Source organism: Magallana gigas, chromosome 3 (genome assembly GCF_963853765.1).
Source record: "Magallana gigas chromosome 3, xbMagGiga1.1, whole genome shotgun sequence".
NCBI lineage: Eukaryota > Metazoa > Mollusca > Bivalvia > Ostreida > Ostreidae > Magallana > Magallana gigas.
This window is the reverse complement of record NC_088855.1, coordinates 2,435,055-2,459,774: the sequence shown is the minus strand read 5'-3', so window position 1 is coordinate 2,459,774 and position 24,720 is coordinate 2,435,055. Positions and strand designations below refer to the sequence as shown.

The following is a 24,720-nucleotide window of genomic DNA, read 5'->3' as shown; positions in this document are numbered from 1 at the left end:
CACTAACATTACAAAGAGAAACAAGGGAAACTAACATACCAACATTAGAACTAATTAACTTTTAAATTTAAATAAACTAATAAAATATGCTTAAGTAATTCTTGTGAAGATTTAAAATAAAATAAATGCCAAGTTGATTAGCCTTGGCTGCACGGAACGTGACCTTTTCTATACATGGAGTTTGTGTACCCGCTGGTAGATACATGTATAATTCATATACGCTTGTGGATACCTACATCCTATTTACTACTTAATTAGATTTCTCATCTTTGTTATCTATTAATGAATAATTTGAAGATAATCTTCATTTGAATGACTGAATTGATTTTAATAATCGAATCCGCTGACCTAATAACGTGGAACAAAATTAATTCCTTAATTAAGCTGATTTAAACTAAGAAAATATAGAATAATGGGCTGCGTTTTACAAAGGAACTTACGGCTTATGACCAAATTAATGAATGCTAATTAATTCCTAACTAATCAATGCTTTATTCGAATTGCTGTAAAATATATTATGGAAAATAAAATAGTTGTAAATAAATGGTTTTAGCTTAATTTTTTTTTTTTTTTATTAAAGACCATTCTATGAGACTGAAAACATTTACGACTCTGTCGCGAGTTCTTTTGTAAATCGCAGCCCTGGAAGAGGACTTTATAATGTGTCTAAGTATCGGTAAAACAACACTGAGTTGTGTCTAGAATTTTCTGAACATATAACCCGTATGATAGTTATGTAATAAACTACAAACACTGATGAGTAATCTGCATACCCATTCTTTATTCAAACTGATACAGAGAATATCTGAATGAAATACAAATTGTCACACATGAAGTGTCATTCTCTAACTTGAAGTTCAGGTCACTAATTTTTTGTCCATCTTCTAATTCATTTACCTTACTTCAAATCTTTACAATAATGAAAAAACTAAACAGACCCACCTTACCTCGTACCTTATAAACTAATTAACCAAATTAACAAATTAAAGAAAAACGTACAAAAGTAAATATACAAAAATACATAAGGTGAAACAAGGAAAAGTGTGTCATTTTGTAAACAGATAAACATTTCCCACCAAATATACATTTCTAGGGACCCTAATGATCAAAATGGACATAGTCTGTCTGCTGCATATCTCCCCATAGCAACTACAAAATAAAAGGGGATACATTAGTATTGCGTTTTACCAAGCCTCATGCATTGTTTAAATAGTTCGGGAATATCTTGTACTGAAACAATATGAACACTTACACACTCGTCAGAATAGTCAGGAATGGATTTTTCAGTCTAGCACCTACAAAAAATTCAAGCATTTTATAACTGTTGCATGAATATAAAAATAAACTGAGTGAACAAAACTTGATCAGCAAAGCTCCGAAGGCTTCTCGCCCAGGTGAGCTTTAACAAATATTGAGAGAATCTGTACGTATATGCAGCAGATTCAAAATCATTTTTAGGAATGGTGCATATGGATCTAATGTGCTGATGACTTAGATGAAATAACCCCTCATCAACGGATATGCTATGCACATGCATTTCATGTACTTATGAGACATTAGCACTGAAAGTTCTCTTGATGCGACAAAAACAACTACATTGTACTATATGAAAATGATAAACTTTTTATAACAAATGACTGCTTGCAGCTATTAACATTAATTTATTCATTAATCCTTTGTTCTATACGTCTTAGTACGAAAGTTGTGAGGCTATTACGTTGTGCAAACTTAAGACATATTCAAACTTATTAGAAATCCAAAAGACTAAAACGAGGTATATTTTAAATTTGCTTCTGATGCCAACAGAAGTAAGCGGGTAAAGCTTCAATTTACAGGAAATACAGAAGCATTTATAATCTGTGCTATGTTCTTCGGAATGATATATGTACACATGATAACAAGCCTGATTATGCAAGCCGTATTGTAATTTTGTATAGGTTACACGTTAATATGATTGCATCTAAAGTCTAGTTTTCGTATTTTACAAAACAATACAAAAAGAGAAAAGCAGTCAAAACGAGTTCTCTTATGTGTGAACACTATCCATAATTCATTTGTCAACCCTGAATTGATAAACACTACCTGTACCTATCCAGAGATACCCAGGGATATTGTATACGTTAGTGTTTTGTGAGAATATGAAGTTCAATGGCTGGTATATATTTTATACATTATCAAAAATCAAAATCCAAGTATGCACATCTTCGATATATGAACAATTATTTTGCAAAACAACAACTTCTTATCTTGAAAACTGTAGAAAGATTTAGCCGTACATATATGGGTACTCTTTGGCAGCCGCCCGCCATTTTCACTATTTTAATAACCAGATTCTTCCTTTGGAAAACCCGCTTAAAAATAGATTCTTCTATATAAAAAGGAATTTGATACGGTTTAATAATTATATTAATATATTTGCATTTAGCAAGAAGACCCCCCCCCCCGATTTAGGAAAAAGTGGTTTGGATCCATTACACGCGTACGAATGCATAAATTTGTTATTACGAAATCGCATTCATCAAGTAAACACATCTCCTCCATAATAAAAAGATTCCAAACCTCTAAAAAGAAACTGATAAAATTTGCAGACAAATAGAAAAATCTTAATGACAATGAAGATTTGAGAATCTTGAGAAAACTTAAATCATAAGATGTCGTTTTTTTTTTCTTAAAAATTAAAAATACGTATATCATCCATCAGCAAACGTCTGCGTATTTTAATAGCCAAAAAAACCCACACAGTACGATATTTCTTTCATGTTATTCTTCATACATGTACGTTTAAATAATAAAACTTTTAAATTATTCAAGCAACAATTTGTGAGGCTTCCCTTAAACCCATTCATCCTAATTTTTGGGATAATCATTAGTATAATAGGATGAGAACAAAAAACAGGTGATATTACAGGTGATATTACATCATTTGAAGTAAAAAAGCTTAAAGCATCAAAAACAATAATAAATATTTAAATAAATGTGATTTATTTATATTTTTAATAGACGTGAGGTTTTGTTGGATTGGATGCAATGCCTCTCAATAATTAAATAAGGAAGGATTTGTTTAAGGATGGGGATACAGTCAGACACAAACCTTTGAATATCCAGAGAGATCATAAATCATTTTCATTATCAGAGATAGTTTGATAGTTCTGTCTGTGTATCAAATCTTCGTTTACCATACCCTGTTAAAAATTTATTTAAATTACTTCTTGAGTATGAAATATTGCTAATTTTTTAAAAAATCTTTGCCGCCTAGGTTAGAATCAAGTATGGGTCTACGAGTACGTGGTCCAACCTTTTCCTAAGAAACATTATCTTCGCTAGACAAGTGTCCGATTCCTTTTTCTCATATGAGAAGAGAATATGAGAAAAACGAATCGGACACTTGGCTAGCGAAGATGAGGAAACAGGAACTTTTGCAAATTCACTCAATTCACGTCCCTCGATATTCGTATTCTATACAGCCTACTCCGGATATATTGAAATTCAGGCGACCATGCAAATTATTTCAATATATCCTTATTTCAATATAAGCGAAATTGACTGACGTGACATTATTGAAAGTTCATGATAGATAAAGGACTACTTCAAACATTGCCTCATACACTATTTTAAACACCAACCGTTTTTGCTATTTAAAAAAAAATACGCTATTTCAAAGTAAGAGGAACATCGCATCGGTCTACTGTACATGTACCTGACTGTAATTATAAGAAACACACATCTTAAAGAATAAAACATTTTTTGAAAGTATAAAACTTTAATTTACTGACGATGCCATTTTCTATCATCTATCAAACAAGCAAAATTAAAGATTACCAACATGTGAACTTTTTAAGGAAATTAATCAATTTATTTCCATAACAACGACACGGGACCTCGGCATTTTATGTCTGTGGGTCCCTCGATCACTTCTAACAATATTACTTTCCAATTATTCTCTACTGAACCAGGTCAACGAAAACATTTGTGAAAATGAAAACGTAATTAGATAAACAAAACACTTACAATATGTATCAAACGTTAGGGAAAAAAGGGTATGAAAGTCGGCAACCTAAACAAAAACCAGGGACCTTCATTTCTTACATCAGAGAACAAAGAACAGGAAATGTTACTTAATCATCAAAGTTAACAACATCACAGAAAATCCGCTAACTTTATCAATTAATTATTTTGAAGCAATACAAGTTACCATGATTAGTTGGTGTGAACAGCAAAAAAACTCAATATTTTCATTAATTGATAGAAAAAATGATGCCAAAACTTGTCATCTCAGTATATAAATAGATGGCACTTTTTTTGATGTTCCCTATATTGTTATATACGCTCCATCGATGATGACTGGTTCTATTAAAGGGACTTAGACACGATTTAACTTAAAATTTTCAAATTCTATTTTTTCTTTTTCAATGTTTATAATGATAAATATAGAAGTTTATAATGCTATGTCAAAATCTGAAAGTCAAATATCAAGTTATAAGCAAGATACATAGTTCATAATTCTTTGTTTTGTAAACAAAGCTCGATTATTGTCATTGTTTACACGTGTGTTGTATTGGTGTAAGTTTCAATAAAATATAACTTTCTTTTGTTGATGATAGTATTTATGAAGATATTGAATTAGTTAAAATTGTTTTTTACAAGTCATTTTGTCTAAGAAAGAGCAATTCTCTACATTACATTTTTTGTAAACAACAATAAGACTCGAGCTTTGTTTACATAATAATCAATACTTACCTCTATGTCTCGCTTGTAACTTGACTTCATTATTTAACATTTTGGTCAATCATTTAAAATGCACCAGTAAACCATTTCATACAAAAAAAATTAATAAAAATTTTGATCTCAAATCGTGTTTAAGTCCCTTTAACAGTGAGAAGACCGTTGCTTGGTCATCCATTTGATGTACTGTCAATATTAATGAATTCAAATGAAATAACAATTGTTAATAGAATATTCCTTATAGCTTTATGATTAGGACTTTTAAAGGGACCTAGACACGATTTGATATTAAAATTTTATTTTTTCGTTTATTTAATGTTTAAAATGGTTTACTTGTGCATTTTAAATGATTAACAAAAATTTGAATGTTTGAAGTCAAGTTACAAGCGACATTAAGAGGTCTGAATTTTTGTCATGTAAACAAAACTTGAGTCTTCAATTTGTTTACAAATAGTGTAATGTAGAGACATTTCCATTTCTTTGACAAAATGACTCGTGACAAACAAGATAAACTGATTCAATGTGTTCATAAATAATACTACTGTGGTTTCATTAATATTCAAGGGTATCAATTTTCGTGGATAAAGTGAAAATCACAGTTTCAAGGATACGTAAACTCAAGGCCAATGACCATATCAATACAAAATCTTAATAGAAATTGCACTTCAATGAACATTTAATTTCGTGGATCAACTTAACAATGAAATCCACGAAAATTGGTATTCAACGAATATTGATGAAACCACAGTATTGAAAAAAAAAAACAACCAAAATTTGTTTGGAACTTATACCAATACAACGCATATGTAAACAATAAAAAGACTCGAGTTTTGTTTACAAAACAAAGAATTTTAAACGTGTATCTTGCTTGTAACTCAATATTTGACTTTCAAATTTGACAAAGTATTAAAAATACCAATATTAACCATTTAAGACATTAAAAATGGAGTAATTAAATTGAAATCTTTGAGCTCGAATTGTGTCTAGGTCCCTTTAACCTTCATGATGTAGTAATTTATACTGATTTAATCCAAATCTTCTTTCAAAATATAACGGTTTCAATTGATAGTGTGTTTTAAACACGGCAGTACATCTAACCACTCTAAAAGGCCACACACCCATCCCCCGATTCAAAAAGGTAAATCCATATTGTAATACATCTTATTACAATACACAATATTTGCTATCGATGCAACACAACAAAACATCAATAATTTTACTTGGAGGGCAACAAACTCATAAAGGGAAAGCTCCCGTGATCAATGGTTGATCGAACCACAGAAGTGGCATCTATAAACACCGTTAATGGTATACTGTCGTTATCCCGGCGAGGCGCCACGGGGCCTTATGGATTTTTCAAAGTTGAAAATTAAGTAAAAGGTGTAAAAAAAAAGTCACCCAAAAGGATAAACAGCCCATTAAATAGTTGTACAGCTTGGAATTCATACAGCGTTATCACATAAACCAAATTAACATCACTATTTACTACAAGACCGGCAGCATTTAAAGGTTTCGTATACTTCATAGAAAGTGTGAACGTGTAGCTGGAGTGCATATCCTAGTTAACACTTGCCGAAACGGTGTTTGGTTAATGAAGTCATACAAGTGAGAACTCCAGTGTTGTAAGGGGGCGCAATGGTCGTGGCCGTTTCTATGCTATATTTACCTCCTTCTGAAGGAGAGTTTTGTGTTAAGATAGAGGAAAATGCTCAAATTTCAAAGGCAAAATATTAAGTTTTTTTCTTTACGAAATGTTAGTTTGTGTCTAAAAATATGATATGTCAAAGTTTTAAGTCAGTTAAAAATATTTCAAAGCTATTAATTTATTTAAAATGAGTATCCTTATCTTACAATGAGGTAATCATTGGTATTCTTCAGGTAATTGATTAAACAAAAGAGTCTGCAGCTTTTTCAGCTTTTGTAGAAAGGACAGGAATAAAAAAGATGCTAGATGTCCCCTCTTGAAGAATGACAGTTTTACCAAGAATAATACTATACAGTATTATTTTTTGGTATGTATACAGCATTTTACTATCAAGATATTTTCATCACTCACTAGATTGCAAATTGAAAGCACAAGAATAAATGTGCTGAATTTAGTATCTTACTGGTTTTTTTTCTTCTTGGTTTCTTGATTTTTCACCTTTTTTTTTAATTTTAAGATGACCATCCTTGAAATTAAATAAATTTAGTCTAACAGGAAACATTATCAATATGGATGTATATGTTTATATGTTCAACCTAATGCCAAGTATTGTGAATATTGTTGACACCAAGGTCCTATGAGTATGTGCTGTGTAGAATACAACTTATAAAGAAAAAAGGGAAGAAATTAAAGTTTATTTTGTAACTACATCAAAGAGAAATATATAACATGCACCGATTTATATTAAAAACTCATTATGAAAAGAGTTTGGTTGATCTTTAAATTTAAATGTGGGGAATGTAGGGGTTTAGTATGTCCATTTTCTTAAATGAAATAAGAACAAAAAAGTTTTTTTTTCAAGTAATAAAGTAATAAATTAATTATAACTTTATTTCCAAAATGATTTGTTACAGATTCTACCTGGTCGAGTTTAACACCGACCAGGGAGCAATTATAATAATAAAGTTACCTTGTAAGCATCATCGCCCACCACCTGCAGGTACTTCTTCTCTTTGTACAGTGCCCTGGCCTTCAGCATGTATAGGACCACAATGTCACAGATGACTGTTGCCTGTAGCAAAGAGTAAATTCAGATCAATGTTTTCAGTGGATGTTTGGTTGTCAACATTTCTTATATGCTACACTTTCTTCAATTGTCAAATTGAAAACTGTGCATAGTATAAGAGACTGGTGGACCATTAACAAATACCAAAATGTCACAATATCACAAATAAAGTCACAATGTCACAAATAATGTCCCAAATAATGTGCCAAATGCCCACAATCATGTAATTATGTTACAAATTATGTCACATATATCACAAATAATGTAACAAATGTCCAAAATAATTCCCAAATAATGTCCCAATGTCACAAATAATGTCACAAATAATGTAATTAATGTCCTAAATCATGTAACAATGTCACAAATAATGTCACAAATGTCCAAAACAATGTCACAATATCACAATTTATGTCACAATTGTCCCAAATAATGACACATATGTTCAAAATAATATCAAAGTATCACAAATAATGTAATATGTCCATAATAATGTCACAATGGCACAAATAATGTAACGGTGTCACAAATAATGTCACCAATGTCACACTATCACAAATAATGTCACATATGTCTCAAATAATGTCACAAATAACAAAAATATAACAAATAATGTCACATATGTGCTAAATAATGTCACAATGTCACAAATAATGTCACAAATGCCCCAAACAATGTCACAATATCACAATTTATGTCACAAGTGTCCCAAATAATGTCACGTACTTTCAAAATAATGACACAATATCACAAATAGTGTCACAAATGTCTCAAATAATGTCACAAATAACATCAAAATATCACAAATAATGTCACATATGTCCTAAATAATGTCACAATGTCACAAATAATGTCACAAATGCCCCAAACAATGTCACAATATCACAATTTATGTCACAATTGTCCCAAATAATGTCACGTATGTTCAAAATAATGACACAATATCACAAATAATGTCACATATGTCCTAAATAATGTCCCAATATCACAAATAATATCACAAACAATGTCACAAACAATGTCACAATGTCACAAAATAATGTCACATACGAATTTCATAATGAAAGAGCATACAAACTAGTTTCCAGAAAAAATTGAAGTACATTATTTGTTAATTGCTAAATTCATTTCTGGTGAATTTCTCATGAAATAAAAATCCATTTGATTTATCCAAGAACTTAATAATTTTTGCCGTGGATTTTATGTGATATGGTACATGCATACCTGTCTGTCTTAAAAAAAACAACCAGATTACAAACAGATAAAAACAGATAAGCTCTCAGAGTACATTTATTATGGTATATGAAGACAGTAATCATATAAATGTTAGAAATTTGACTTTTGATCCTGCAAGGCCACTTAATAATATTCACAAAGGTACAGGTGTGTAGTATACTGCACCCAAACAGAGGTAGCTTTTATGAGACTTACAATGGACAACAGAGCCAGGCCACTTCCCACGTTGGTTAAGAATGGAACAGGGGCAAATTTCCGAGCTTGTCCTGACACAGAGATTACAAACTTGATCCCATAGGCTTTATACAGGGTTCGGAACTCTGTCCCATTGGCATCTTTGAAATTTCTTGAATATCTGAAATGCATGTAGAAAAGAAGACAATTGTGAAAGAAATAGAACCTGTGTATGTCCATACATAATCATTACAAGTATCTTATCAAAGTTTTTCTTTCAAAGTTCTTGATGTAAAAGCATTATGTAAATTTTTTTTAACATTTCTGAGGGCCAATTGGCAAAACATTGCCAGTTTTTGTTTTTATAAGTTTATCAGAATGTAATTTGATGGATTCATTTAAAAAATAATAGTTCAAAATTTGTTGAAGATTCACAAAACCTATGAGACTGTGAATAAATTATAATAATCCACAGTATGTACCGAAAGTTGTATCCTTTTGATATCTTGTAAGTGCTGCTGTCCAGTCTTTTGAAACTGTACTCCGGAAGGCATTTATCTACCGACAGATCCAGATTACAGTTCCATTTGATCCGGATCTGAATAACTCCTCCCTATAGCAAACCAAAAATAGTATACACAGTTAGGAGTCTATCCATCGGTATTACAATAATGAGCAGACTGAAAACCAATACTTTTGAAAATTAATGCCTTGATTTTCCTGGAGGACCTTTCAAAGGTAAAATTTATCAGCAAACCAATGCAATTGTAATTTACATCATTATATGACAGGTAAAACTTATCAATGTACCTGGACGGACAACTCATCATATCTACTTCCTGTGCCACTAACAATGTCCTTCAACACAAAAATGGGACAATACTTGTCAGCAGGGCCATCAGGATTAAATCGACAGTTTGACAAGTCTTCGTTCGATTTCAAATAAAAGATATTTCTCCTGCAAATGCACAATTAGTTTCCTTTGATAAGGATTAAAAAAAGGAAGAGGATCATTAAAACTTGTCGTGCCATTTTGAGTCAGGATTATACAGAAAAATTTTATGATTTAAGAATAAATAAACTTATTATCATGATTTGTTACCAGTCTCCTTGACAATGGCAGAGATTATAAACAATTTGATGTTTGATGTACAAAAAATTTGAATTATTGTTGTGTTTACAATTCAAAGGAATAAAAACAAAAATCACATTATAAAGAAAAAAATCTGCATTTCAAGCAGTGAAAATATTAAATGTGCATTTGCAAGAAAATGGATGAAAAGGCCAAACAGAAAATAACATGCATGATTTTAGAACTTATCTAAATTAATCAAAAACACAAACATTTAACATGCATTAAAGCATATCGGAATAAGATCAGTCACATTCTTATATTTTTTTTAGTTGGTAAAGCTGCTGATGTATACAGAATGATGTATATAAAATGATAGATCTTGTGTTCACTACACTGATTGAATACAAAAAAGTAGGTTAGTTTAGATTGGGGAATAAAAATCACATAACCTGTTGAATAAAAATCATGTACCATCACAAACTATGATAGTTCATATAATTATATACATATACACACATGTTACCCTTTGGTCTTATAATTCCTCTAATACTTTTTATCTGTGCAAGCTGTATGATCTATATCTTATCTCAATCTTTCTCTGAAGATTTCAATGCATATTACATTAGATCAATTGATCCTCCACTACTAACTCTGTGATGATCCCACTATAAATTTTTATATTAGTTCTTATACATGTATCTCATACTAATTCTCTCTATGTCCCATTAAAAATTACCTACACTGCTTTTATACTTCTAACACTTATTCTCTATATTACCCACTATTTATCAAAATAGGTCTAATCATACCTCTAACTAATTCCCTTTGGGTTCATATATTCAATACACTAGGTCTAACCTGCTACTAGCTGTAGTGTTGCTAGATCTATGCACAATCCCCTACCTATTACACTAGGTCTAACCATACCTCTGTCTCTATTCCTAACCTAACCTCTGTCTCTATTCCTCCCTACAATCCCCTACCTATTACACTAGGTCTAACCATACCTCTGTCTCTATTCCTAACCTAACCTCTGTCTCTATTCCTCCCTACAATCCCCTACCTATTACACAAGGTCTAACCGTACCTCTGTCTCTACTCCTCCCTACAATCCCCTACCTATTACACTAGGTCTAACCGTACCTCTGTCTCTACTCCTCCCTACAATCCCCTTACTATTACACTAGGTCTATCTGTACCTCTGTTGCTACTTCTCAGAATAATCCCCTATCAATTACACTAGGTCTAACCATACCTCTGTCTTTACTTTTACATATCCCTTATCTATTACACTAGGTCAAACCGTACCTCCATCGCTACTTCTCCATAGGATCCACTATTTGCCCCCTCTACAATGGACTGGAGAGTGAAGATAGGACACCTTGAGTTGGCCCCGCCGTCATACCTACAGTTCTGGAGATAGTCGTTACTCACATTGTCCGGCAAGTTTCGCCTGTTTAAATTTATTATTTAATTACCATACACGTCATTAATTTATACACAAACTTGTAAAAAAAAATGTCATTTGTCCACCTTCAAGATGGGGGCAACTAAAATGTAATTGTTAGTATTTTCAACAATTCTCTAAGACTATATTGCTAACATAGAATTACTTCTGTTTGCAAGAAAAATAATATCAGTAAGAATATAGGCAATATTCATCATGCTACATTAAAGTTTATGAGGATGTTTTTGAAAGTCTCACAAATTAATATATGATTCAATATGGCAAAGCATCACTAGAGGTCATTTTCAGGAATGAGTCTCAATAAATCATAAAAAATTGTAGCTCATGCATGTTTATATGAATTTTTAGTACTCATAAACTAATTCAGATGCCAAACAAAATAATATCTTTTTATACAAACCAGAAACTGATAACATATATACAAAACAAGCAAGTTATATGCATGTCCATATCAAACTTACCTTTTAACGTTATACTTTGGAAACTCTACATTATTTTTTATAAATACAGTAAATTTTTTTGATTCCTCTAAAATAGCTGGTTTGGGTCTGAAATAAAAAAAAATATATTGAATTTATAAGTAATTTTTTAATTTTTTTAACACAAGGAATTTGTGATACTGTAATTTTTGTTGTTGAGAGCAAATACTTGCTTTTTATTCGTAATAGGTAAAAGGTCTAGATTTTATTAATTTTTTTTAATTTAGTACACATGTACTTTTTTTGCAGATGATATCCATCATCACATCTACTGATTTTTGTGGTGTTTATAACAATGATTGCACTTAGTAGATAAAGTTCACTTTCTCAAAGATGCAAATGCTAACAGGATCGGCTCTTTTACATTTGCTGTACATGACTGTACTTACTTTTAAAAATATCCAATGAGACATGGCAATATTTTAGAACACTTTTTAATCCCATGTAAAATATACTGTTTTTGATTAATTTATTTACATTACCTCTTTCTAGTAGGGATCGTTTTTGGACAAATGTTTAATCATTTATTTAGATAAGTAGAAAAATTACCTTGGTTATTATGTAACGTGCTTGTTGTAGTTATATTGAGATAAAGAATTTTGTATCGTATTATTCAATTATTACAAAATAAATATTGGACGTTAAAATTGACCTACAAAAATATGTGCTTGCTATAGTTGCATATCATGATAGTATGTACATCCCAGCCTTAATAAAAAATAAAACAAAAGACATTCAAGTGTGATATGTAAAAATGAGAAAAGTCCATACGCTTTGGTGGTCCCATTTTCCACGGGACACCATGCATGGATTTCACATCTATTGACATCAGGGTCACACTTTCCTGTTAAAACACCTGTTGTAAAACGAAAAAGAGATGTATATCAAACATCCTCTTCATTCTTCAAATACATGTTATTGATATAGCAGCATATATCGATGCAATAAAAAAAGTTTCATAAAAAGATCTAGCTGTAGGTCTGTAGCTTCTGGTATGAAAAAATCTAGACAGATGACCTGAGAGCTACAGTGCCACCCATTGAAAAAAACTGATCAACCTTATTTATCAGCAAATTCTGTGAAAACAATTAGTAACATTAAATTCTTTATGAACACACTACTGACCTCAGAAAATCAAGTATGTTAAATTTACATTGAGATCTAGAGTTGTTATTTTAACATGTTAACAAACATCACAACTTCATTTTACAGGGCTAGTGATGGTGTTCAAAAGACTATCTGAAGCAAGTAACAAGACGAGAATAGTAGTAAACTGCATGAAGAATTGAATGGTACTATTTGTTTTCACAGAATTTGTGTATCAATAAGGTTAATCAGTCCAAAAATAGCACACATTTTTGGGTGCAATAAATACATAATTTTTCAATGGGTGGCACTGTAGCTCCAAGGTCATCCATCTATATTTTTTCAGACTGGGAGGTACAGACCTGCAGCTGAAAAAAATCTAAAATGTAGGTTTCAGATATTCACAGTTCTGTCTGCTCTGAATTTATATTTCTTAAGGAGTCACCCAATACTTTGGATTTTGTACCAAAGCAAAGCCACATCTTTTCAGGTGTTTATGATCTCACATAGTACAAAATGTTCAAATCAGTTATTTACTGATAAATTCTGTAGATTGTTTTTCAGAGAAGAACTAAGTTCTGTCAGCGTTAGATTTATGATGTATAACTAACTGAAGTGGTGGCTCACCATTGCCAACAGGAAGTGAGGTACCTGCCGGACAGTCTTTGTCCACAGTACAATTAGAACCATATACAGTGCTGTCCTATAGAAAAAGCAGTGTTTGATTCTTCATTGCTTGAACATATATAACAATTGATGGTTATCAAAAACTTCAAGTGAATTTACTGAGCACATGTATACTGAAAGTTTTAAAGTGTTATCAGTATAAAGAGTGTTATAAAATACACACTGTACTGATACACACCTGCTGAGTGCTTCATTAAAATTAATTGTCATGGTTTAATGCATTGTCATTTGGCAAAACACATGAATTTTTTTTAATAGTATTTTTCTATGTTCTCTGTTTTTTAATAGGATATAAAACACAAATAGTTGGATCAAGTTTTACATGTTTACAAAACAGATCAAGTATGCTGATGATCATATTAATTTTGATGAGTGATATTGATGAGATGTGATTAATCAGTATGAAATCGCTACAACTGAAATAAGGCCTACCTCTGGACAGATTCCGATTGATTGGTTTGGGGTGACTATGAGATTGGTTATAACAAAAAAAGCATTGTTCTCCTGCAAAAAAAGAGAAATACAAATGAAATCTATCTAGATTAAAATTTGTATTTTCGTATTTTAAATGCATCATATATATAATCCGGCTTTCAATAACTAAACAATATCATTAAATGAATGAATTCTTAAAAAGGGTTTTGCTAGCCCAGAAAGGAAATATTCACCAATAGAAGGCAATGTAGTTAGTGTTTATATATTAATTATTAAATAAACTGAAGTAATGTTTATTTTCAAATAACAGTTGGCATTTTTCTGCTAGTGATTTACTGTAATCTAATGAAAAAATTAATGTTAAAGGACTATATATGGTTTGAGTTTAATATGGCCCCCTTAAATGAACATCATCATTATACTGTAATTCTTTGTTTTATTTGTACAAATACACATTTGTAGTTTTTTCATAATTTTAATTTTGATTTTAATGTCCCCAATTTAAAAATATGACATCATAAAGTTGACCTTTTCCCTCCATTTTCGCATTTACAGCATAAAACAGCTGGTTTTCAAGCAGTTTTTCTTTAATAAAACATTGAGCGATTGCTTGAACAAACAAAATATTTTCACCAAAGATGTATCTATTCAGTACTTATATGTGACAAAAAGTTTGTTCTTGTTCAAAGCGCCACTCTATATTTCCCATTCAAAAATTGACAATGAAAAATGTCAAATAATGACTGATTTTGATTGAATTCTAAAAATAGCCTACTTTTGACATCAAATTCTGCCAGTGGGTGCATATAAATAAATTAATAGGTGAAAATATAATTTATATCAACTCTTCTAATTAAAATATAACATAACAATTAATGTACCAGAAACACTTTAAAAAAATGGCAAATTATGGGGGTCAAATTTGACTAATATCATATATAGTTCTTTTCCAATATTATATAATACAATAAATTACCTGGGGTGGTACAATATAGTCAGCTACGTCCCAGATGGGCTGGATATCAGGGTGGACTGTGGTGTTCACCATGACGATGCCTTTAACTTTCGTAGTAACAACACTTTGCACATTGTCAAAGTCTTGGTAGCCTTTTTTGAAAATGATGGCAAAGCTGTTGAGAACCAAATTATGTTTTCAATGGAGGGAGAGCAAAACAGATTAATGTAAACATTTGCAAAAAATAAAGGTATTTCTCTAAAATATAAAATTATAAAACAAAGCAAACTCTATTAAAACATTGTAATTTAAAATTTTAGAATCTATATCACATTAATTCATGTTGCAAAACAAAAAAATATCAATGTTAGCTTTCTTTGCAATGATCACTATATGTTCATTATACCCATCCAAATATAAGCATGCAATCAAGCTTTTCACATTAAAATATCCCTCTTTGAATCCCTCTCTAATTAAGCTTATTTATTAAGAAACATAAGTAAAATACTAAAAAAGAACCCTGTTTTTATGTACAGAAGCTTTCCTAAAGTTATATGAAAGTGCTGAATAAAAAAGAGTCTTCTGTTTGCTAATCATGCATGGAGGTACCTAAATTCAGTGGTACCATTTAAAAAAAATTATGCCCTATATAAACATGATATGGTTTAACACCACGCATAAATATGAGAGATGAAATTTTCATTAAGATCACATTTTAAATAGAGAATAAAATTTAATGGAGTCTAACATCTCACATGAATAAAGTAAATACAAGTATATTCCAAAAATGTCCAATCATACATTGGCAAATTCTTTTGGTTTTAGTAACTGTATTATTCACTGTTAATTAGAATGTTATTATGTCCAAACATGTATATCATATGTATATCATTAAAATCAGTGTTCTGATGGAACAAAAATATAGGACATTTCATGATACAAACCCGATGACATATCCAATGATACAGAACTGAATGAAGCGATTGATCACCCCGACCTTTTTGCTCTGTATGTGAACGATTCTTGGGGTGTCATACTCAAAAAACAGACCGATGCCAGTACGGATATAGTTCATGGTGTTAAGTTTGTCCGTCCCTTACATCTATCATCATAATCATGTGACGATGTCTACTTTCATTTTAGGTGACATGTACCTCGATCCCGATGTGATTACAATAACAATAGCAGACGATTGTGCAGATGTTTACCTACCCAAGACGACGGACATTTGCAAGTACATGTAAGTTATATTGCGTCTTCTTTCTATTCAATTGCAGTTACACATTTTTTCTGTACAATGAACAAGCCTTAAGATGTTTATGTCGAAATAACATAACAGAAAGAACATACTGAATTGTCTGACCCCCCCCCCCCCCTCCCAGTTTAAAAGCGAAAACCAGAAAACCATGATAAAGAAAAAAAATTAACTAAATTCACACAGAAATGAATCATGAATAACTTACCTAAACTGTACAGTTTATTATAAACGGACAATGCACTTAAATTTTATTTTCCTTTTTGTAATATTTACATGTAACGTTATAATATCAAATATTTCTAGGCTACAGCTAGTATTCCAGTACAAAGAAAGACTTATCGTCGTAAAACCAAGGAAACTAATCAGTGACGGAACAGTGTGTTATCCATTGGACTGAAGATCATGTTGTCCATGGAACTCAATGAAACCCAAACCGAAGACAAGACATACAAGCCATGCGGAGGGGATTCTGTGGATGTGGTAAGGGTGTCTAAAACAAAGCTACAAATGTCATGTGGTGTAGTCCAAGTAAAGAGGACAAAAACTGGAAAACTAGAGTTTTTCGCCGACACTATCCCAGTTTTCTTAATGTGTGGATCAGAAGATGCCTTGATTGCAAAGGAGACAGCCAAAGATGAAGAGTTGGTGATAGTTTTGACCAATGAAACTGGCAAAATCTTGAGCATCCTTGCAGATTTTCTTAATACAGGGAATTATTTGATCAATAAACCTCCCGTTAATTGGAACCGACTGACAGAGGTGTTCAAAAAATCCCACCCCGAGAGTCGTCTGTCCCTACGCGCAACGACTTGGTCCCCATACCTGTCATCTGTAACAGACCCAATGAAGGGACAACACTTAATAATGATTAACTATGCAACTGAAGGTCTTTCTTACATTAACCCTGGAGAGGAAAATCCAGATCTGGTCGAAGTAGTGAGACGGTTTGAGTCATCACATATCGATGGCGACATGGAAAATTGCCTTGGGATTCGGAGCCAGAATTGCAAAAATTCCTTGTGCGACAATCTGTATTATTGTATGATCATGTCTAGCATTAAGAGTCTGGAGCTACAGGCCGAACCCAGGAAAAGGAATTTTCAAATGAGAATAAAATATGTTGATGCGGCTGCGTTAAAAGAAAAGAAGAAAAAGGACAAAAAGAAATGCAAGAATCCGGAAACGGATGTCTCTCTCAACGGACCAATGACGTCCGTCCCTGGTGAAACACCTTTCCTTGAAGAAATTTCGCCCATATAGTTGAGACTGTGATAAAAGGGGGGAGGGATTCCAAATGATTGTGTTCTGCAAATTTTACGCTAATGTATTGTTTTCTAAAAATGCTTAGTAATAATTTATACTTTTGAAATATTGGAGACGATTTTTTTTTTTGCTTTTTACTAATCATTCTAAAAGTTGTTAAAGATTTTTCGATTGAACTTTTTAAAATCCAAAGACATGCATGTTTATACTATAAACCCTTCACCATATAAAGTGTTCTCTGCTGACAGAATGACATTATTGATTTCAAAATCATCGAATTAATTTGGAGACACGCTACTTAGCGTATTGATATTTATTGCTACATGCAGCTGCACAAAGAGATGGATGCAAGAATCGGTAGACACCCGAGTTAAGACAATGCGATATCAGAAAATACCCTCAATTATCAGAGAGTGATATTCGATCAAATTATAATGAAACTTTAATTGACCCATTCTTTAAACATTAGATATGACTTTTTGTATTGTGTGCGCTAATGGAAGGGTAAAATGTAAACAAATCACTACGGAAATTAGGTGTATTGAGTCCCTGCATTTTAAATACGTAAGTACATTGTATCCCGAGTCTGAAACGCAGTGATCATGAGTACATTTGATTGTTCATCAATTAGTAACAGTGCATGTATGATATGAGATCGATAGAAATCCATCAATGAGTGAACGATTTTTATAAACTTTGCTGTCATGAAAAAAATGATTCAACCAATGAATCCTTATATAGGTTCTAATTTATCTAACCAGCCAACCAAAAAGAAAATACTGTGTTGTGGTTTTGGAATTTGATTTGTTTTGATACGAAATCAATTAGAGAACAAAAAGATGTAGCGAAAAATTGATAAAACCTAATCAATCCATTGTTAGAGCACCAGCATTGTGTTGAATGAAAGTAAATACCTGTCGAAAGCATCCTCATTAGGGATGTCTATACAGGGTAGCTTGAAAGAAAACATGGACCAGATTTGTATACGCATTGTTCAGTTTTGCTGCACATATCAATGCAAATGTCGGCAGGCAATCGATAATTAAGACAGCGAGTATCAGACGGACATTATTTAATACATGTATTCAGTCTAAATCGGAAGTTTCCACGTTTTCTACATCCTCTCACGAGAACTGATTTTGGACAACACCCCCTTCAACGTTCAGATATCGAACTCTTTTGGTTGTCGGTATTTTTCAAGCAGATATTGTGGTTCTTTTAGTAAAAGACAAGTTTTTGAGCTGTATGACCTAAGCAGAATTTAACTAAAAAATAAATTTGAAATTTTTTAATATTGAGCGCTTTAACATGATGGAGTTCATGACCTTTGACGTTGGTGGAATGACCTTTAAGACGAAGCGTCAAAACTTACTGACTTACCCGTCAACCCGGCTAGGGAAGATGGCACAGGAAACGTACGGCGAGGATCCCGTCATTATAGACAGGAACCACACCATCTTCTCCAACATCCTGGACTTTTACAGACTCGGCGAACTACACCTCCCACAAAACGTGTGTGCTGCCGCGACCCTCAAAGAGTTGGAGTACTGGGACATCCACCAGAGCCACATTGCTGAATGCTGTCTGAAGATCATCACTGAGTACGAAGAGAGCGTCAAAAAGCACATGGAGCTGAAACGGCGTCTAGACGACGTGGAAATTGACTACAACTCTAAGGAAGTGAGTGAAAACAAAGCAAAACAGCTCCTCAGGCAGACCTGGCTTTTCTTTGATCGTCCGAACTCCTCCAAGCCAGCCTTTGTAAGTATATACTTGGTTAACGTTTAGAGAAATAGCACACAATTTGGAAGGACGTGGTACATATACTAGTAGCATTGATTTATTTAATTTTAATTTATTCATTTAATATTGTATATATTTACTTTTAAATAGACTAAGATTACAAATATTCATATACGAATTGCAAATTTTGAATTAAAATGACTTCTTCTTTTGTATAAAAGTGATATGTTTTACATTTTCATTATTGTAAATGCACGTGATGTCACGAGAAGTATATTTTGTAGTAAGATAAAATAAATGGGCTACATTAAGAATAGAATAGTCAGCACAGCGTCGTTTCAGCCTTGTCTATTAATTTTCTAATGTACCACATGGTACCTATTTTATATAAAATGGTTAGAATTCTTAAAAGAAGGTCAACATTATTTGTATTACATAAATTTATGGAACAATAACGCGCATGCTCCATTCCAGATCTACAGCATCTTCTTTATGCTGGTGACCGTCCTGTCTGTAGCGCTGTTCTGCATGGAGACCCACCCCCTCTTCAGGGAACAGGTCCAAACCAAGGACGAAATTCTGGGATTGATGAACTTCACCGACCTTTTCGACGATGTCAATATGGATAACCCCAAAGAGATCGTCTTCGTGACCACAGTTGTTAAGCCCTCGTTGTATCACCTCCAGGTGACATGTCTTGCTTTCTTCACGACAGATCTGATTCTTCATTTTGCAACATGTCCTGTCAAAAAGCAATTCTTCCGGTCCCCTCTCAATGTCCTGGACGCCTTCCTTGTCTTTTCCATGTGGACCACCACCGTGATGGAATTCGTCGAGATATGGAGTGCCGGAAAGATTGCAGGAACCGTGTACATAACATTCAAGCTGTGCTCTGTGTTCCGTCCTTTCCGCTTGCTCCGTCTTATCCGGCAACACAATGGTCTGAACATGCTCTTCTTGGCGATGGGGAACAGTAAGTGGGAGATTGGATTGTTGATGATGGCCTTCATGTTTTTCTCCACTTTTTTCGCGGGGTTCGTTTACTACGCGGAGTACAAAGAACCGACCACTTTCCCCAGTGTGTTCACGGGAATCTGGTGGTCGGTCATCACCATGACGACCGTTGGTTATGGCGACGAGTATCCCAAGACGTTGCTTGGGAGGATCGTGGGTACGGTGTGCGCCCTGTCCGGTGTTTTGATCATTGCTATGCCTATTGCAATCATAGCCTCCACATTCAGTGATTTCAACGACAAAAATAAAGTAAGGCTAAAACGCCAGTCGTTCCAAACTCAGAATAAAAAACAAGACAAGTCAGTTGAAAATCATTTTAAACCATACCAAATAAAGCAGTCGGCGGTTTACTGATTTGATCAAAATCTTATACAGTCTAAATTTTACGGAAGCCCATTTAGGACCTATCAAAAAATATTTTTGAATTTGATATAACGAATTCTTGAATTCGTTAAAACGAATTTAAATCGTGATAACGAATTGTTGAATCCGTTATAACGAATTAAATTTGTTATAACAAATTTTAGGAATTCATTATAACGAATTTAATCTGTTATAACAAATTCGCTGAATTCGTTATTTCAAACTTTAAAATCTGTTTTAACAGATTAAATTTGAAATAACGAATTCTTGAATTCGTTATTTCAAAGTTTTAATTCGTAATTTCGGTTTTTTTTAAATCGGTTATAACATATTTTCATCCAATTTGTGAAAACAGATGAAACAATTCCAAAAGACGCCTTACTTTATCGGCTTTGCTAGATTTTCTACATAGATGAAACGAAATATTTAGAACTGCTATATATGTAGCAACGCATTTTTACCAAAAATAATATGCAGGATATACAGTTTTGTTTCAACGGGTTTCTGCGCAAAATAACCAAAAATTGTTTAGTCAATGCTATTAATCATTGAGCATGTTGATTTTTATAAGGGTACCTGCAGCTCAGCCAATGTCGAATTTATGTCATAGAATTTACATTGTATTTACCAGAATTTAATGCAAAAACTACATCGAAATTGATGCAAAAATAATGGAGTTACGCCTCTTCAAAGCGATAACGAGGCTTCAGTGACGTCATGATTTCTTTTTATACGATTTTAAAATTTGCTTTTCGAATCGCCTTTTATCGATGGATAGGATATCTTTAAACGCATGCATGGGCATATTTATGTTCATTGTTCCTATTTATTTTGGTCGGTGCGTGTTCGAATCCAATAAAGCTTGAAGGGCTTTATAATAGATTTGATATGCACGCTCCGACCAATATCATCACCTCATAATATTCAAAGAATGATGCCTTTTTGCTTATATATTAATATTATTTTTAAATTCTACATTTCAAAACAACATTTCAAAGCCACTGGTTTTTTTTTCATGCATAGCACATGTTATGTATTATTGCAGCAAATACCGTTTTTCGGTTATGCTGTAGGACACGCCCATTTTGTGTCGCTCATTTTTTTTGGTGAAATAATTAGGCCATAGGTTTCCAAATTGAATTGCAATGTTATCGCAGTAAAGGACACTTGAAAAATATAAATATGATATTTTATATGACATAGCCAGGCATTATAACCAGGATGTGCGCATGCGTGAACCAACTTTCCATCGGGATTAGTAAACGTTTTGGAGGAAATTCGATAGCTTCTTGGAGAAACTTCGAACTGATGATAGGTGCAAAAAAAACCCACAAACAAAAACAAAAAAAACAACTTTTATATCTTATAGTCATTAAAAGTGATAGGAATGTTATGTACCTTTGGTTAACACTATAAAAAGTTAAATAAATATTTGCGAGGACAATAAAGGCAATGCTTCAGGAAAACAATAGACACGTAGCTTCAAACGGGTGGGTGGGTGGGGGTGACAGGGAGAGGCCTGTCCCCATGCAGTTGCCCCCCCTTTCCTAGCATTTTCAGAGCATGTAAACAATTGAAAGTGACTGGGAGGAAATAAACAGTGAAATTTTAGTTTGATGTTAACTTAGCATTTCTATAGCTACTCCCACGGTGTACGATTTTTGAAAGAACTTTTTTTTTGCATGTCAAGAATTGTTTGGCGATTCTCCCACCCCCCCCCCCCTTTTTTAACTTGTTTACGATGCCACATGCCTGAACAAAATATCACAGTTTCCTTACATATACCAGTAAAAAAAATTGGGTTTATATATAAACCAATATTACTGTATCTCATACAATATACCAGGTTCTATAAACGCTTAGATTCAATATAAAAAAAAAAATTAAGGTTAGGAGGAGAGGAATAATTTATTTTGTTTTTCTTTTTTTAGGGGTTATTAGGAGTGATAGGGGTAGTCAGAACACCGACCCAATGTAGCTCTATCCATAACTCCTCACCAAGGTCTGTGTGTCCATCACCAGGTTCTGTATACCCATCACCAGGGTCAGAGTAAATATTACCAGGGTCAGTAAGTACTACCAGAGTCGGTGTACATATCACCAGGGTCTGTATACGCATAACCAGATTCAGTATAACCATCACAAGGACACTAGGGTCTCAATACTTATCCCGAGGGTCAATGTGTCTTTGTGCTCATCACCAGGGTCTGTTTACTTAAAGCCACGTAACCATCACCAGGGTCTCAATGCCTATCACCAGGGTCAGTGTACGTTTAATTAGGGTCTATATGCCTATCACCAGGGTCTGTACACTATTATTATTAATAGGGCCAGAGTGCACATCACAAGCGTCTATATACCCATATCCAGAATCAGTATACTATACCCATCACCAGCGTAAGTTTACATATATCCAAGGTTATTGTACCCAATTACAAGTGTGTGTACATGTATACGCGTAACCAGATCCAGTATACCCATCACCTGGGTCTCAATACCTATAACAATATAAGTTTTGAGACCCTGGTATTGAGCACCCAGACCCTGGTGATATGTATACTGACCTTGGTGATATGCATTAAGACCCTGACGATGGGTCTAATGACTTGGTGATGAGCACACAGACCCTGATGATACGTACACTGACCTCGGTAATAAATATAAACATCCTGTAAATCGTAATACTGACCCAGGTTATGGGTATACAGACCCTGGTGATACGAACACTGACCCTAGTGATACATACACTGACCCTAATGATACGTACACTGACCCAGGTTATTTGTTTGGAGACCCAGATGATGGGCACACAGACCCTGGTGATACGTACACTGACCCTGGTAAGAGATATACATGTAGACATCCTGATAATCGTAATACTGACCCAGGTTATGGCCATCCTGGTGATACGAACACTGACCCTAGTGATACATACACTATGCTATTAAAACATTTAAAAATCCTAATCCGTGGGGGTATGGGGTAAGGCGTACCTTTAACTTCAATTCTACAGTTTATTTCCTCCCTTTTATTTCAGTTTTTACCTGGTCCCAAAAACATTGGGGGGCGGGGGGGGGGGGGGGGGAGGAGGGGAATTCATCTTTTATATGTAAATTTAAGAAAAATGTTTGCTGCTAGAAAATGTGTGCTGAAGGGGGTAGTCTCGTCTCCCTGCCCCTGTTCCACTCCACATCCCCCCCCCCCCCCCCACTCCGATGCTTATAGTGCCTATTGTTTATTGTAACATTGATCTTTATTGTTCTCTCAAATACAAATATTTATTCATCATTTAGGTGTGAATCTAATGTACACAACTTTCCTATCTCTTTTAATTAACATTTATAATGTAAAAATCGGATGAATTTTCCTATACGTTTTTAAATTGCGCAAATATCAGTTCGAAGTTCCCCAAAACAGCTTTCGAATTTCCTCCCAACGTCGATACACGCATGCACACATTCTGGTAATAGTGCCTGGTTGTACTATATAAAAGAATAACCTATTCTAGATACATCGTTCTGATGGAAAGTTGGTTCACGCATGCGCACATCCTGGTTATAATGCCTGGCTACATCATATAAAATATTATATTTATATTTTTAAGTGTCCTTTACTGTGATAACCCAGCCCAATAATTTCATAAAAAACGAGCGACACAAAATGGGCGTGTCCTACAGCAAAACCGAAAAACAGTATTGGCTGCGCTGCGTAATAATACATAGCATGTGTTATTCATTAAAAAACAGTGGTTTTAAAATGTTATTTTAAAGTGTAGAAATTGGAAATAATATAAGTATTAGAGTAAAAAGAAATCATTCTTTGAATACTATGAGTTGATAATTTCGGTCAGAGCGTGGTCAAATCTATCATAAATCCCTTTGAGCTTTATTTGATTTGAACATGTCCCGGCCAAAATCACCTGAAACTAGTAATACTCAAAGAATGATTCCTTATTCTTAAATCAATTGCAGACCGGTATTTTTTTAAGTATGGCGTAATCTCACGGTTTGGTGATGTAATGAGATGAAAAATGCAGATATATGTTAATAAATCA

At 33.3% G+C, this 24,720-nt stretch overlaps 2 protein-coding genes and 1 long non-coding RNA gene across 6 annotated transcripts; 2 read left to right on the top strand and 1 right to left on the bottom strand.

Annotated features, from left to right (window-relative positions):
• Positions 1-761: 761 nt before the first annotated feature.
• Positions 762-16,173, bottom strand: LOC105318736 (P2X purinoceptor 4). 4 transcript variants are annotated; one of them, XR_898548.4, is made up of 14 exons: positions 15,970-16,172; positions 15,047-15,200; positions 14,068-14,139; positions 13,576-13,651; positions 12,634-12,718; positions 11,845-11,931; positions 11,224-11,368; positions 9,651-9,698; positions 9,323-9,453; positions 8,862-9,021; positions 7,338-7,439; positions 3,092-3,182; positions 1,253-1,295; positions 762-1,149 (listed from the first exon to the last, which is right to left on the bottom strand). XR_898548.4 is itself a non-coding variant. In XM_011415980.4 (13 exons), the coding sequence occupies exons 1-12, from the start codon at positions 16,098-16,100 to the stop codon at positions 1,284-1,286; spliced, it is 1,203 nt and encodes a 400-aa protein (XP_011414282.3). In that variant the 5' UTR covers positions 16,101-16,171; the 3' UTR covers positions 762-1,149; positions 1,253-1,283. The 4 variants fall into 4 exon arrangements, 1 of the variants encoding a protein (XP_011414282.3); XR_010711681.1 differs by lacking the exon at positions 11,224-11,368 and having other exon boundaries at positions 9,651-9,798; positions 15,970-16,173; XR_898549.4 differs by lacking the exon at positions 9,651-9,698 and having other exon boundaries at positions 15,970-16,170.
• Position 16,174: 1 nt separating this feature from the next.
• LOC105318737 (uncharacterized) lies at positions 16,175-17,656 on the top strand. The gene is made up of 2 exons (XR_010711682.1): positions 16,175-16,265; positions 16,587-17,656. It is a non-coding gene; the product is annotated as an uncharacterized lncRNA (long non-coding RNA).
• A 1,152-nt stretch (positions 17,657-18,808) lies between these two features.
• On the top strand, positions 18,809-20,683 carry LOC105318738 (potassium voltage-gated channel protein egl-36). Its single transcript, XM_011415983.4, has 2 exons — positions 18,809-19,307; positions 19,764-20,683. The coding sequence occupies exons 1-2, from the start codon at positions 18,855-18,857 to the stop codon at positions 20,655-20,657; spliced, it is 1,347 nt and encodes a 448-aa protein (XP_011414285.3). The 5' UTR covers positions 18,809-18,854; the 3' UTR covers positions 20,658-20,683.
• Positions 20,684-24,720: the final 4,037 nt, after the last annotated feature.